This window comes from Ranitomeya variabilis, chromosome 2 (assembly GCF_051348905.1).
Source record: "Ranitomeya variabilis isolate aRanVar5 chromosome 2, aRanVar5.hap1, whole genome shotgun sequence".
Lineage (NCBI taxonomy): Eukaryota > Metazoa > Chordata > Amphibia > Anura > Dendrobatidae > Ranitomeya > Ranitomeya variabilis.
This window is the reverse complement of record NC_135233.1, coordinates 52,749,127-52,764,833: the sequence shown is the minus strand read 5'-3', so window position 1 is coordinate 52,764,833 and position 15,707 is coordinate 52,749,127. Positions and strand designations below refer to the sequence as shown.

At 41.3% G+C, this 15,707-nt stretch overlaps 1 protein-coding gene across 3 annotated transcripts in view; it reads left to right on the top strand.

The window, feature by feature from the left end:
- Positions 1-15,707, top strand: part of PRKCE (protein kinase C epsilon) — a 442,590-nt gene that overhangs the window by 231,810 nt on the left and 195,073 nt on the right. For all 3 annotated transcript variants that reach the window (XM_077282410.1, XM_077282411.1, XM_077282412.1), the window contains 2 exons: positions 8,839-8,998; positions 14,863-14,897. In XM_077282410.1, coding sequence (XP_077138525.1) covers positions 8,839-8,998; positions 14,863-14,897 — 195 coding nt within the window. The remainder of the gene's footprint in view (positions 1-8,838; positions 8,999-14,862; positions 14,898-15,707) is intronic.

Here is a 15,707-nt window from a genome sequence, read left to right as displayed (position 1 = left end):
ATATAATATGATGAGTGCAATATATTAAGAGGATGAAAATTTTCATGGGAGGAGGAGGAGTGCGTCTTTAAGTAACTTTTTTTTAGTAGCTGCGGATTTATGCATCCATTGTTCGCAGTGTGTAATGATACATTATTAATAGTGATTTTTTTTATGTACTTTGTTTTTTTTTCTCATGCTTGGGCTCCCTCTATGGGCAACTTTTTAATATAACATTACATTGATAGAAGCTAGAGATTTCCATTTGATAATAGCAATATCTCATACATTAGCATTTCTGTACCTGATTTGTAGCAATTTTTAACACATTTTTAGAATTTTTGGAATGGATCCATATTTGTAAAAGACAAGTATCAATATTGTCTGTCTGGTCTCATTTAGGAAATTTGGAAATATCACTGAGGTTGTCCAAGTGCTCATGCATGCAGCAAACGAATGCCTGCACGAGTGCTGTATTGCAGTTCTTCTGGGTTCTTATGGGTCTGTTTTGCAGTTCTTTAGAGTTATTCCCAAAATCGCAATTTATTCCCTTTCCATAGGATAAATGATAATATGTTGATTGCTGGTAACACCAGTGATCCTGAGAATTGGGCTCTGCAGCCGTGCCTTTAATGGAGCGGAGGGGCGCATGCTGGATCTCTGCCCTATCCATTGTCTATAGGACTGCTGTAGAAAGTTCAACCCCGCTCTCAGATATTTCCAGCAGTGACCAGCAGCTTATTTCCTATGGATAGTGATAATTTGTAATTTTGGGAATAACCTCATAATGTGCTAGCATGTATTGAATACATACAAGTACATAAACTTAGGGGTTAATTTTACACCAGCCTAAGTACAATATGTGCTAGACTACAGTGCTACGGTATTTTCAAGAGGCATAGGCATCTCCATACATTTATTACAATTTTTGTCTATGCTCCATAAAGTCAAATCTAAAAAAGCGATGAGCTGGTATATATGGTACTATCATTTTTTTACAATTTCTGGGGCAGTAAGACGCTCTGCGCCCTTCCATAAGACCTCTTCTACTTTTAGAAAAAAAATATTTAAAAATGCAATGATTTATTTTTTTTTTGCACAAAACAGGCGTGTGACAAAATTGAAAGTCTTGGTTGAAAAGAAATAAAAATGGCTTAATAAATCATTAATGAATTCTCTTAGTCTACTTATTTATTGATAGAGACTAGTGCACTGAGACTCATTGCTCATCGTAGAGAGACAAGGAAAGAAAAGGGGAAAATCCTTCCTGGCTCCATGTATGGCATTTTGTATAAATCCTTAGATAAATAACCCGTCTTCACTAGTAATCTAGGAACTGTAAGTTGTAAAATTATTGCAACCAAGAAAGTCACTCAAGCTAGTTTGCAGTTTTCCATATTGAATTCTTCTAGCACAACGTTTTAAATTATCACTGCTCTTACCGAAAATAATCCTTCTCTTTGTTCTCGGATACACCTTCTTTCCACTAAACGTAAACAATCCTTTGTTATGATTTCAGCTCTGGGCATTAACAAGAAGTCTTTGGTACTTTAAAGCTCCAACAAATGATCCTGATAATTTTCTTTACAAAAACAGTTCCACTCTTCAAGTAGTCATTGTTGTATGATCAATATTTGCATAAAGCAATCGTACGAGCAAATATATGAAACTATGTAGTTTATCTTATAAGAGAAATGTGCTTCTTCGTCAGACTTATGAGTGACGTCTCCCCCTCTCTCACCTCCTAAACTTACCATCCAATAAAAAACAGTTGTAATCCATCTTGCTCTGAACAAGAATGCGTCCAGCTCACTAGGGAATCAGATCAAAGCTGCCTATTGAAGTTTAGAGACAGGGAAGGAGGAGGACAGAGTAGGATAAAAAGCAAAGTGAAAGAGGCAAAGACATACTCAGAGATGCCGCTACTTTCTAGTGAGTGTTTTATCTCCTGTTTTATGGATTCACAGCTACACTGCTCAGTACTATTGTTTAATGTCCTCCATGTTGCTACTTTTTCAACAGGTCCTAAATAGAGACAGAAGACCCGGAATCCCTTATGCCTGTGTGTGCTATGTATAGAAAACCAAAAAGCATATATATATATATATATATATATATATATATATATATATATATATACACTCACCGGCCACTTTATTAGGTACACCATGCTAGTAACGGGTTGGACCCCCTTTTGCCTTCAGAACTGCCTCAATTCTTCGTGGCATAGATTCAACAAGGTGCTGGAAGCATTCCTCAGAGATTTTGGTCCATATTGACATGATGGCATCACACAGTTGCCGCAGATTTGTCGGCTGCACATCCCAAAGATGCTCCATACAAGGCAGGATGGATCCATGCTTTCATGTTGTTTACGCCAAATTCTGACCCTACCATCCGAATGTCGCAGCAGAAATCGAGACTCATCAGACCAAGCAACGTTTTTCCAATCTTCTACTGTCCAATTTCGATGAGCTTGTACAAATTGTAGCCTCAGTTTCCTGTTCTTAGCTGAAAGGAGTGGTACCCGGTGTGGTCTTCTGCTGCTGTAGCCCATCTGCCTCAAAGTTCGACGCACTGTGCGTTCAGAGATGCTCTTAGGCCTACCTTGGTTGTAACGGGTGGCGATTTGAGTCACTGTTGCCTTTCTATCAGCTCGAACCAGTCTGCCCATTCTCCTCTGACCTCTGGCATCAACAAGGCATTTCCGCCCACAGAACTGCCGCTCACTGGATTTTTTTTCTTTTTCGGACCATTCTCTGTAAACCCTAGAGATGGTTGTGCGTGAAAATCCCAGTAGATCAGCAGTTTCTGAAATACTCAGACCAGCCCTTCTGGCACCAACAACCATGCCACGTTTAAAGGCACTCAAATCACCTTTCTTCCCCATACTGATGCTCGGTTTGAACTGCAGGAGATTGTCTTGACCATGTCTACATGCCTAAATGCACTGAGATGCCGCCATGTGATTGGCTGATTAGAAATTAAGTGTTAACAAGAAGTTGGACAGGTGTACCTAATAAAGTGGCCAGTGAGTGTATATATATATATATCTCTTTATTCAAAAATATGTAGTTGTTAAAAACAAGGCTGATACCACAGGTACAAGAGGCAACGGTGGAATACCTACAGGACATGCCCCCCAAAATAGAACAGTATATCATAGAAACATATGTATGAAAATATTTAGATATTATATATTACCAAATGAGCAATTTGTAACACCCTCCCTGTGCGAGCCACGGAGAATTGAGATTAAGTAATCAGTATAGTCTGCAAGTGCAGGTCAATCTAATATAAGAAAATATCCGTGCTCTCACAGAGAAAACGAAATAAGCCATATCAACAAAGTATAGACGTACCACAATAATAAAGTATAGATAAGGTATAGTTACCTTAGAGGCGCACCCAAAGGACCCACCACACCCGACGCGCGTTTCGCACTGAAATGCTTCATCCAGGGCCTTGGTCTTGTGTGAAGTTTTGCTTTTTGGTTTTCTATATATGTTCTCTTCATGACCCAATAGGGGGTATAATTAGGTGTTTCTTTTTTTCTATGTATAGATAACATCATAGCAGCTAATCCTCACCCACTAGCTCAGAGACGACAGATAATTAAAAATGAAGTCAGAGGGTCCCCGTCGGAGAACAACATTACTTGGGGGGCCCTAATAACAGCAGTGTATCACTTACTGGGCTGCTTGTTGTAGTGTTGATAAAAATCACTGTTCTCTGACTACTGAGCTGTGTAAAACCCCGCCCACACCACTGATTGGCAGATTTTTGTGTACACTGTGCATAGACAGAAAGCTGCCAATCAGTGGTAAAGGAGGGGTTATACAGAGCTCTTGAATATTGAGGACTGTATGGCAGCAGGATTACTAGTCGTCATGTGATAATTTCCTACAGTGATTTTATACAAACTACAGCAAGCAGCCCAGTAAGTGACACATCGCTGGAATCAGGGTCTCGGCCTCTATATTATGTTGCTCTCAGATTAGGAGGAATTTCGGGTGACAGATTCCCTTTAAGGTCAAAATTGTCTGTGCCCTTAAAGTCTATGTCATCTCTTTAGTAGTAAGACCTGATTATTTGTCCTCATGTCATGTAATCGCTTTTCTATGACCCTTTTCTATGAGGAGGACCGTGTACATTTCACTTTAGCCTGATTTCTTCATTAAGTTTTTGGACTTGTGATTTCTTTTTAGTAAGTAATGATATCAGTTCTCTCGGGCCGGTAATGATGTGATGAACTTGCTCCTTTCTCAGACTTCCATGTGTCAGGGTTTTATGACTTTATATTACGAGCGCGGTCACTGATGTTCTCAGTTGACTTTTAATGTCAGCAAAGTTCTTCAACTGCGGGATTTATTGTCAGACAGGAAAGAAAAAGAAAAAAACTATTGCAGATGTTATACTGTGCCGGAATTGGCCGATCCACACGGAAAGCGCTTTTCATTTTGATTGTAGATATTTCTTCTTAGAAATATTCTATGTAGATGGAAGCAATGGACGGATGTGCGGCCGTCATATAAATGATACACTGACCTTGGGATCTACTTCATGCAACATTGGCTTTTCTGCCCTATTGTTATAAATGATCAATATACCCAGAGACAGAGAAGAGTCAGCGACATAATGTCCCCTGGAGCCCCCTGCCCTTCTACAGTAAGATTATACTGCCGGCGTCTCTTACAGGGGAGCTCGTCATCAGTGTTAATCAGCCAAATAGTATTAGATGGAGAGATGAAATTAGAAATATATTTCACATAGAAAGACTGTTATAAATGGTAAAATAAGTACTGCATATACTCGAGTATAAGCTGACCCCCTCATTTTGCCACAAAAAACTGGGAAAACTTAATGACTCGAGTATAGGCCTAGGGTGGAAAATGCAGCAGCTACCGGTAAATTTCAAAAGTAAAAATAGATACCAATAAAAGTAAAATTAATTGAGACTTCAGTAGGTTAAGTGTTTTTGAATATCCATATTGAATCAGAAGCCCCATATAATGCTCCATACAGTGTATGATGGGCCCCATAAGGTGCTCCATATTAAAATATGCCCCATATAATGCTGCACATGGCCCCATACAGATATTTGCCCCATATAATGCTGCACATGGCCCCATAAGATGCTCCATACAGATATTTGCCCCATATAATGCTGCACATGGCCCCATAAGATGCTCCATACAGATATTTGCCCCATATAATGCTGCACGTGGCCCCATACAGATATTTGTCCCATATAATGCTGCACATGGCCCCATAAGATGCTCCATACAGATATTTGCCCCATATGCTGTTGCTGCGATTAAAAATATAAAAAAAATCACACACTCACCTCTCAGGCCCCCGGCACTTGCTATATTCACCTTTCCCGTTCCACCGCCGACCGCCGCTGTGTCTTCCCCGTCCTTTGCACTGACGTACAGGCAGAGGGTGGTGCGCACTAATCGCGTCATCACGCCCTCTGACCTGAGCGTCACTGCAGAGGACGCAGAAGACACACCGGCGCCGACGGTGGAACGGGAAGCAGGTGAATATCGCGCACTGAGTTATACTCACCTGCTCTCGGCGCGGTCCCTGCATGTCTGTTCCCCGGTGCCGGCAGCTTCTTCCTGTAGTGAACGGTCACATGGTACCGCTCATTACAGTAATGAATATGCATCTCCACCCCTATGGGAGTGGAGCCGGGTCCATATTCATTACTGTAATGAGCGGTACCATGTGACCGCTCACTACAGGAAGAAGCTGCCGGCGCCGGGGAAAAGACGTGCAGGGACCGCGCCAGGAGCAGGTGAGTATTATTAGACAGCTGCCCCTCCCCCGCCGACTCCTGGGTATGACTCAAATATAAGCCGAGAGGGGCAATTTCAGCCTAAAAAAATGGGCTGAAATTCTCACTTATACTCGAGTATAATACGGTAGATACAGTAAGTAAATAGAGATATATGAAAAATGATAGATAGATGTTACATGGATGGATTTCCATAGTTAGATATTTCACATAGATAGTATTAGATAAATAGCTTAATAGGTGGACTAATGAGTAAAAATAAGTGACAGATGCGAGATACAGTAGATAGATAATAATCTTAATAATCTTTATTTTTATATAGCGCAGCGCTTTACAGTTTTGCACACATTATCATCACTGTCCCCAATGGAGCTCACAATCTAAATTCCCTTTCAGTATGTCTTTGGAATGTGGGAGAACATACAAACTCCTTGCAGATGTTTGTCCAAGGTGGGATTAGAACCCAGGACTCAGCGCTGCAATGCTACCCACTGAGCCACCGTGCTGCCCATGATGATAGGTGATAGCTAGATAATAAATAGATAATAGATAGTTAGATAGAGAGATAGATGAGAGATAGATGAGAGATAGATAATAGATGATAGATAGATGATAGATAGATAGATAGATAGATAGATAGATAGATAGATAGATAGATAGATACTGTAGATAAGAGATAGATAACACTATGTAACACAATTTTTGTTCCTGGCTTCCAAGTGTAATATTTCAACTGCTTATGTTTAAAGACGATGGAAAAACGACTTCATTCAGCACAAACGTTGATTTTATGACCATAGGGCAGAAAAATGTCATATACAGGTCCTTCTCAAAAAATTAGCATATAGTGTTAAATTTCATTATTTACCATAATGTAATGATTACAATTAAACTTTCATATATTATAGATTCATTATCCACCAACTGAAATTTGTCAGGTCTTTTATTGTTTTAATACTGATGATTTTGGCATACAACTCCTGATAACCCAAAAAACCTGTCTCAAAAAATTAGCATATTTCACCCGTCCAATCAAATAAAAGTGTTTTTTAATAACAAACCAAAAAACCAACAAATAATAATGTTCAGTTATGCACTCAATACTTGGTCGGGAATCCTTTGGCAGAAATGACTGCTTCAATGCGGCGTGGCATGGAGGCAATCAGCCTGTGACACTGCTGAGATGTTATGGAGGCCCAGGATGCTTCAATAGCGGCCTTAAGCTCATCCAGAGTGTTGGGTCTTGCGTCTCTCAACTTTCTCTTCACAATATCCCACAGATTCTCTATGGGGTTCAGGTCAGGAGAGTTGGCAGGCCAATTGAGCACAGTAATACCATGGTCAGTAAACCATTTACCAGTGGTTTTGGCACTGTGAGCAGGTGCCAGGAAGCATGAAGTGCTCCAAAATCTCCTGATAGCTAGCTGCATTGACCCTGCCCTTGATGAAACACAGTGGACCAACACCAGCAGCTGACATGGCACCCCACACCATCACTGACTGTGGGTACTTGACACTGGACTTCAGGCATTTTGGCATTTCCTTCTCCCCAGTCTTCCTCCAGACTCTGGCACCTTGATTTCCGAATGACATGCAAAATTTGCTTTCATCAGAAAAAAGTACTTGGGACCACTTAGCAACAGTCCAGTGCTGCTTCTCTGTAGCCCAGGTCAGGCGCTTCTGCCGCTGTTTATGGTTCAAAAGTGGCTTTACCTGGGGAATGCGGCACCTGTAGCCCATTTCCTGCACACGCCTGTGCACGGTGGCTCTGGATGTTTCCACACCAGACTCAGTCCACTGCTTCCTCAGGTTCCCCAAGGTCTGGAATCGGTCCTTCTCCACAATCTTCCTCAGGGTCCGGTCACCTCTTCTCGTTGTACAGCGTTTTCTGCCACATTTTTGCCTTCCAACAGACTTACCATTGAGGTGCCTTGATACAGCACTCTGGGAACAGCCTATTTGTTGAGAAATTTCTTTCTGGGTCTTACCCTCTTGCTTGAGGGTGTCAATGATGGCCTTCTTGACATCTGTCAGGTCGCTAGTCTTACCCATGATGGGGGTTTTGAGTAATGAACCAGGCAGGGAGTTTTTAAAAGCCTCAGGTATCTTTTGCATGTGTTTAGAGTTAATTAGTTGATTCAGAAGATTAGGGTAATAGGTCGTTTAGAGAACCTTTTCTTGATATGCTAATTTATTGAGACAGGTTTTTTGGGTTATCAGGAGTTGTATGCCAAAATCATCAGTATTAAAACAATAAAAGACCTGACAAATTTCAGTTGGTGGATAATGAATCTATAATATATGAAAGTTTAATTGTAATCATTACATTATGGTAAATAATGAAATTTAACACTATATGCTAATTTTTTGAGAAGGACCTGTATATTGTGTCAAAAAAAGGAAATTACACTATAACAAATTTTTATATATTTTTTTGTTTCTGGGTCCAAAGTGTGTTTTCCTAACCCGTTATGCCTAAAACAAATAGAAAATAGTTGTTGTTCCACAAAAACTTTGCTTCTGTGATCAGGACAATGAAATTTTGAAATTTGTCTGTTTTCGGGAAAATTCTCCATTCATATTTGATACTGAGTACTTCATTGTCCTGATCACAGACGCAAAGTTTTTGTGGAACAACAACTATTTTCTATTTGTTTTAGGCATAACGGGTTAGGAAAACACACTTTGGACCCAGAAACAAAGAATAAATTAAAATTTGTTACATAGTGTAATAGTTAGATAATAGATAAGAGATAGATAGATAGATAGATAGATAGATAGATAGATAGATAGACAGATAATAGATAGTTAATAGATAGATATGGTATGGGATAGATAGATAGATAGATAGACAGATAATAGATAGGTAATAGATAAAGATATAATAGATAGATGGATAAAGAGAGATAGAGATAAACACGATAGATAGTAGATACTGTAGATAGATCGTGTTTATGACCTTCACAGTATAGATACTTTGTACGAGTGTTAGAATATCACTGTGTTATTCTCTTTATAACATTTGGGCTAAACGTAAATGTTTTGTTTCTTTTCAGCTCCCAAAGAAAATGAAGAACGAGTATTCAGAGAGCGAGTGGGGCCCAGGAAGCGGCAGGGAGCCGTGCGGCGCAGGGTTCATCAAGTCAACGGGCACAAGTTCATGGCGACCTACCTTAGACAACCTACGTATTGTTCACACTGCAGAGACTTTATATGGTAAGACCGTTGTTTCCGGGGTTATTCATGTGTGACCATTGTGCGCTCTGTGACACTTTAGTATTGATGTTCGCAGGTTGTAGATCTGATCTCACCATCTTCCCTATTTCGATAAATACAGATAGGGGCATACAATGGCAGAGATGGAGAGGTAGCGCCTCCCGGATGTGGTCGGTGCCCTTCATTTACAATCAGGTGTCACCACAGACATACGTTACTCAGCGCAGGCTGAAGCGCAGTGCCATATACTGTATGTGTGGTCTGATGGTGCAGTATAAAACCCAAGAAAAATTCCTCGGCTGCACGTCTCACCCCTCCAAGGTACTAAAAAGCTTCACCTGTCAATCAACAAGCAGTTGGACAAGGTATTGGGCTGGTGGAGTGGGGACGAGGGGACAGAGACGGGGAATCACTTTATAGGGGAAGGAGAGGGGTATCGGTACTGTTCATCGCCGGTGTGCCACCATCCATGGTGTTGCAGACTGTGTACCAGCCTCCGGCAGTCCTGGACGGACATCCTTTCTCAGTTCATGACCAGGCATTTCTTGGCAAGTCACAAAGCATCCTTAGTACAGTTCATGATGCTCTAGGCCCCGAGGATTGATTCCCTGGGACATAGACCATAAAACAGCCAAAAGTTCATTTGGCTGCTGCTGGGGACAGATATCGGAGTTGATTTTCCACAGCACCCAACAGGGCCACAAATAGGCACTGCCAGAAGAAGTGCAGTGGTGTTTCCCAGTTAATGGGCACCTCGGCCACTACCTGGGGTTCCACTGTCCATGGGCATACAGGAAAGCTCTGAATGGCCATCTATGTCATGTCTTTGGTTAACCTGTCAGAAGCCATTCTTCTCCAAACAGCTGCTGTGGCAGTAGGGAGCTGTGGAGTAGACTCCATTAAAGGGGTATTCCCATCAACAAGATCCTATCCCAATATGTAGTAGGTGTAATAATAATAATAATAATAATGATATTAGCAAATGCCTCCAATTAGAGGTTTAGTATAGTTCTTATGATTTGCTATATCTCTTTCCTCATGTGCAGTCATTGCAGGACCTTAGGTATCCTTGGTTAAGACCAATGATATATTGACAGTTAGCTGGTTGGTAGTGGGTGTAACCATGGATACCTAAGGTCCTGCACATGAGGAAAGAGACATAGCGGATCAAAAAAACTATACTCCATTTCTAGTTGGAGGTATTTGCTAATATTATTATTATTACACCTACTACATATTGGGCTACGATCTTGGAGATGGGAATACCCCTTTAAGTCCTTTGCGCTGATAAGCTTGTGGATATTTTTGGTTTCAACAAGTCAGGCTTGTGTTCTCCGAGCTTGTGCCCCTCTCGTTCCCTGACAAACCGGAGTCATCCTGATAATACCAATTGTTGGGTCCCAGTTGTAGGGGTAGGAGCTGTCCCAGCCGAGCCGGACAAGGTGCTGCCGTGACCGGTGGGACGTAATGTAACTGTATTTTGTAAGTTGTATATTTATTTTTTACGAACATATAAAGGGGTAGTCCAACTGAGAGTGATCGAAACTGAGTATGGATTAATAAAAGAATTATCCAGGACAACCTTATTAACCCCCAGTTATCTATTTTTACTTAAACGCATGCATATTGAGTGAAAAATAATTTTTGCAGTTGTGTTTCATTAATGGCAGTCCGACATCCCAAAATATATATTAGATGAGCTATACAGTGTTGTAGGGGACTTGGCCCCTATAACAGCCACACTTGTACTGTACCTGTTCCTGGTGCCGTGCCCGTGTAAAGAATGATTCATTCATAAGCAAATGCATATTGCTGCCCTCCCCCCACTACTGATTGATAGTGATCGTTTCCCGGTCCGGTCACTGTCTGAATGCCGCCAACAGCTACGCACGCACACAGCGGCCAATCATTCTCCTCCGTCTCCATTCTTCTGAGGCCGCTTACTCCACTAATATAAATGTAGCAAGTGACATCAAACAAAAATAGACAGGGAGGAGAACGCGCGTCGCAGTGTCCATGCAGAGCTGCAGACACGCTGAGGATTGGTATGCTCCTGAAGATAGAAGATTGGACAAATCCTTTAACTGCTCTGGAAGTTCCATGCTTACATGCTATAGCACTACAGAGCTATATACTCTGTAATAAAGAGTTACACACTCACAGTCACATCCAGCTCACTGACTGATTCTCAGTTAACTCATGCTGCAGCCAGCAGTAGACACTATTTGGTTAATATGTAAATGAAATCAGTTTTCGGGGTAAAAGTGATAACAGGAAATTGCATTGTGATATAATCAATCATAGACAATGCCCTGCACCTAAAAAAAAATGTCAAAATAATCTTGTCATTGCACTGTCCCTTTAAGGGCTGTCTTCACATTGTGTCCTATTAATATCTCCGGTTGCAGCATTTCCTATTTTGTAAACTGACATAAAGGAAAGAAGGGTCACCTCCATTGTCTGCAGCCGTAGATGCGATTCCTTGCTTCCTCCCGGTAGCTAGAAAAGGATTGCAAGTGTGGAAGGGCAAGGTGGGCTTCCAGAAGACCGTGGGGGGATGCGTTGTGCTACAGATCTTCTCTTTTTAAATATTTGCTCTTAGGTTTTCCTGAACCTGGTGATCGTCATTTGCAGAAGCATAAAATCCATAACTGTCACAGTCATTTATTGCCTACTGAATGAAACACAGACGGGGTTCAATAAAGTAAAGAATGAACGGTGTTTCCTGCTAGTGCCAAAATGACTGATCAAACCAAGCACAGGTGCTCAGTGCAGTGCCCCTTCCTACCTGCTCTACTTTCCATCGATCTCTGCCCTTCTCTGGTTCCTGTAAAGCCAGAGCTGTCAATCAAAGAAGAGGCGATGGGAAGGTGAACTGAACTGCTCTGCCAAGCCAAGGGTGCTCTGAGTGCTTGGTTTGATCAGTCATCTTGTGCAAATATTCACTAACGTAGACGGCTCAGCGGAGCTAGAAGGGCCTGTGGAAATCAAATTTGACATTTTATTATGTTTTTCGATTTCTCCATCAATTAACATTCACTGCTGATATTACCAGAGATTGATTAGAAATGTGTTGACAAGAGGAATAATAACACCCAGTAGTCAATTAATTGAAACTTTTCTAGGAGGAATAACAGAGTCTACCAAATTAGCATTAAAGGGGTTGTCTGGTCCAAACCGATAAGTCTGCAATCACTCTGCGTGACTGCAGACTTATGAATCCCCCAGCGCATGCACTGTGCGCTACGAGGATTCTTTGGTTTCAGACCCAGGATCGGTCACCCCCAGACGAAGCTTTTGCGAAACGGCATAGGGGTTGGGGAGGCGTCACGGCTGTCATGGTTTTCTGAAGGTCCCGGCTCAGGTTCTCATGCTGCTGATATTTTCAGGAGATGTACACTTCTTTTTTATTTGATTTTACTAATTCCATTCTGGTCCTTGTAGCACTTTAGCTGTATAGCATTGTGTCTATGTATACAGTATATATATATATATATATATATTTATATATTTATATTTATAGGTCCATTAGTGACCAGCACTTCTATTTTTATTGTCATCAGGAACCATATGCTGTATTTTCTATTCTCAGCAGCCTTTTTTTGTTCCTTATTGACCCGTTGTTATTTATTCATTCTGCTGTTCTTTGAGGCACTATGCACTTTATGTTCAAAAATTTAACAGCTCGGCATTAATATTAGTGTGGTTTATATAAAGAGCCTAGTTGTTGTAATATATAATAATAATAATCTTTATTTTTATATAGCGCTAACATATTCCGCAGCGCTTTACAATTTTGCACACATTATCATCACTGTCCCCGATGGGGCTCACAATCTAAATTCCCTATCAGTATGTCTTTGGAATGTGGGAGGAAACCGGAGTGCCCGGAGGAAACCCACGCAAACACGGGGAGAACATACAAACTCCTTGCAGATGTTGTCCAAGGTGGGATTAGAACCCAGGACTCCAGCGCTGCAATGCTATCCACTGAGCCACCGTGCTGCCCATATATTTCACCTTTTATCAAATTACACGTGACCAACCTTTCATCAGTGACCACCTACATACGTAGTCCTTATTGTGTACCTTTCCCTTTTTGGAGGTTCTTTCCCCACCCTGTTTTTTTATGGTTTTATATTTATATGTTATTTCAATAAAGATTACGTTTTTACCAATTAGTTGAAATCACTTCTGTGACCTATGGTGGCATTACCATCAGTGACAGTTACTTTTCTAAATTGTATTTGAAGTGTCTAGTATCCTTTTTTTTTTTGGACATACGTGATTTACCGATATAAGCAGATAGTTTTCACTGGGGGTGTGTGCTTCTTCTCCCTGTATGATGTTGACCAATCATACGCAGGCAGCAACACTCAGGGGAAGGAAAACCACGCCTAGATAATAGTACAGGACAGATCATTATATGTGAGACATATAATGATAGACAGCCTGATCTCACTGCAGAGCGATTACAAGTTGCTGTGAACACAGCAGACAAGAGTGACTACTGACTGACACCTTTGAGCTTTCATCTTTTTGCAGTCCATGTTAGGCCAAGACATAAGTGTGATTTCTGTCATCTTTGAGAGCTCATCTCCAGACAGGCAATGTGGGGGGAGGGGCAGTACAACAGAGGTGACTATGAGTGGAGGACCACTGATAGAAGGGTTTGTAATGTGACACAGCTAAGCTCAGCTGCACAGCCCCTCCCCCAACATGGACTGCAAAGAGATGAAAACTCAAAGGTGTCAGTAATGACACTAAGGTGTACTTACTTACAGCAGCTTGTAATTACTGCAGTGAAATCATGCTGCCTGTCATACAACTCACACACTGAGCAATCTACTCTAAGCTATGGTGGGGGGTGTTCTCCTTTCCCTTGAGTGTTGCTGCTTCCTTGTGATTCGGAAAAGACGTACACGCCCCCAGTGAAATCTCTCTGATAACGCCCACTGAGACTTAACAAAAATTAACTCATTAGCTATCAAATACTTTGTATGCTAATATCTCTGCAACAAAGAGGATAAATTAAAATAAAATCAACATCTTATTCTGCTGTGCAGCCACTATTACGTCCTGTATCCAGTTCAACATGAAACATTTGGTGAAAGGTCTTCTTTAAAGGGAACCTGTCACCAGGTTTGGCCGATATGAGATGCGGCCACCACCTTTCAGGGCTGATATACAGCATTCTATAATGCTGTATATCTGCTCCCAACCCAACTTGGAAGAACTGAAAAATACGTTTTATTATACTCTCCTGCGGGGCGGTCCGGTTCGAGGGATGTCGCTCTTCTTGGTCCAGCGCCTCCCATCTTCTTGCGATGCCGTCTTCCTTCTTGGTTCGTGTGGATGACGCGTTCCTGCATGATCCACGCAGTCTCCCCGGCATCAAGCACCTGCGCAGACGTACATATCTGTCCTGTTGAGGGCAGAGCAAAGTACTGCAGTGCGCAGGCGCCGGGAAAGGTCAGAGAGGCCCAGTACCTGCACACTGCAGTACTTTGCTCTGCCCTCAACAGGACAGATAAGTACGTCTGCGCAGGAGCGCGATGCCGGGGAGACTGAGACTGAGAACCAGAAAGGAAGGCGGTGATTGTAAGAAGATGGGAGGCGCCGGACCAAGAAGAGTGACACCCCTCGGACCGGACCGCCCCGCAGGTGAGTATAATAAAAGTTATTTTTCTTCTCTTGCAGGTCGGGTTCGGGGTTTATATACAGCATTATGGAATGATGGCCGTATCTCATATCGGCCAAAACTGGTCACAGGTTCCCTTTAACTATTTTGAACTATTAAAGGTAAACATGTCACTGGTGTGATCATCTGACATATGCTAATATATATTTTTTTCTATTTGCAGGGGTGTAATAGGGAAACAGGGTTACCAATGTCAAGGTAAGAATATTGATTCTATGTATCTATCTATCTATCTATCTATCTATCTATCTATCTATCTATCTATCTATCTATCTATCTATCTTTCTATTATCTCTCTACCTCATATCTATCTATCTATCTATTATTTATCTATCTATCTATCTATCTATCTATCTATCTATCTATCTATCTAATATCTATCTATCTAATATCTATCTATCTATCTATCTATCTATCTATCTATCTATCATATATCTGTCTATCTGTAATCATCTCATATCTTTCTATCTGTCTGATCTGCATTATATGTAAGAATAGGGAGTTTCTCTCTGGGAAATCTCGTCTCAGATCTGTAAACTTGTTTTAGTTTGAGATGAGAACAGGGTGGAAAATGTTTGCTTCTGCCAGTTTTTCCGTTCTCATGCTCCTTATTGGGTGTCTTATCTCCACCCGTCCTGCCCTGCCTGTGGCCTTCACTTTTCATGTGTGTGTTTTATCTGTGCAGTATGAAGAGCTGCCATGCTGAGCTTACAATTAAAGCCTCTGGCAGAAGGTATACTCACCATTGCTGCACATGATGTCTGCGATTTCTGGTCAAGGCTAATAGAACTTTACTGAATCCTTCTAATTATATTCCCATTATACTGGATGAATGGCCGATGTGATACTATTATGCTGACATCTCATCTGATTTTTTGACATTTGATCTGTTCTCCTCGGCTTCACATTGTATAATATAGACATAATTGCTTTTGACTTCCTGTAGGTGTCACTAGAGATGCATATTTCTTCCTCTTTGAGGAGAGCTGTTTTACATACTTTTCCCAG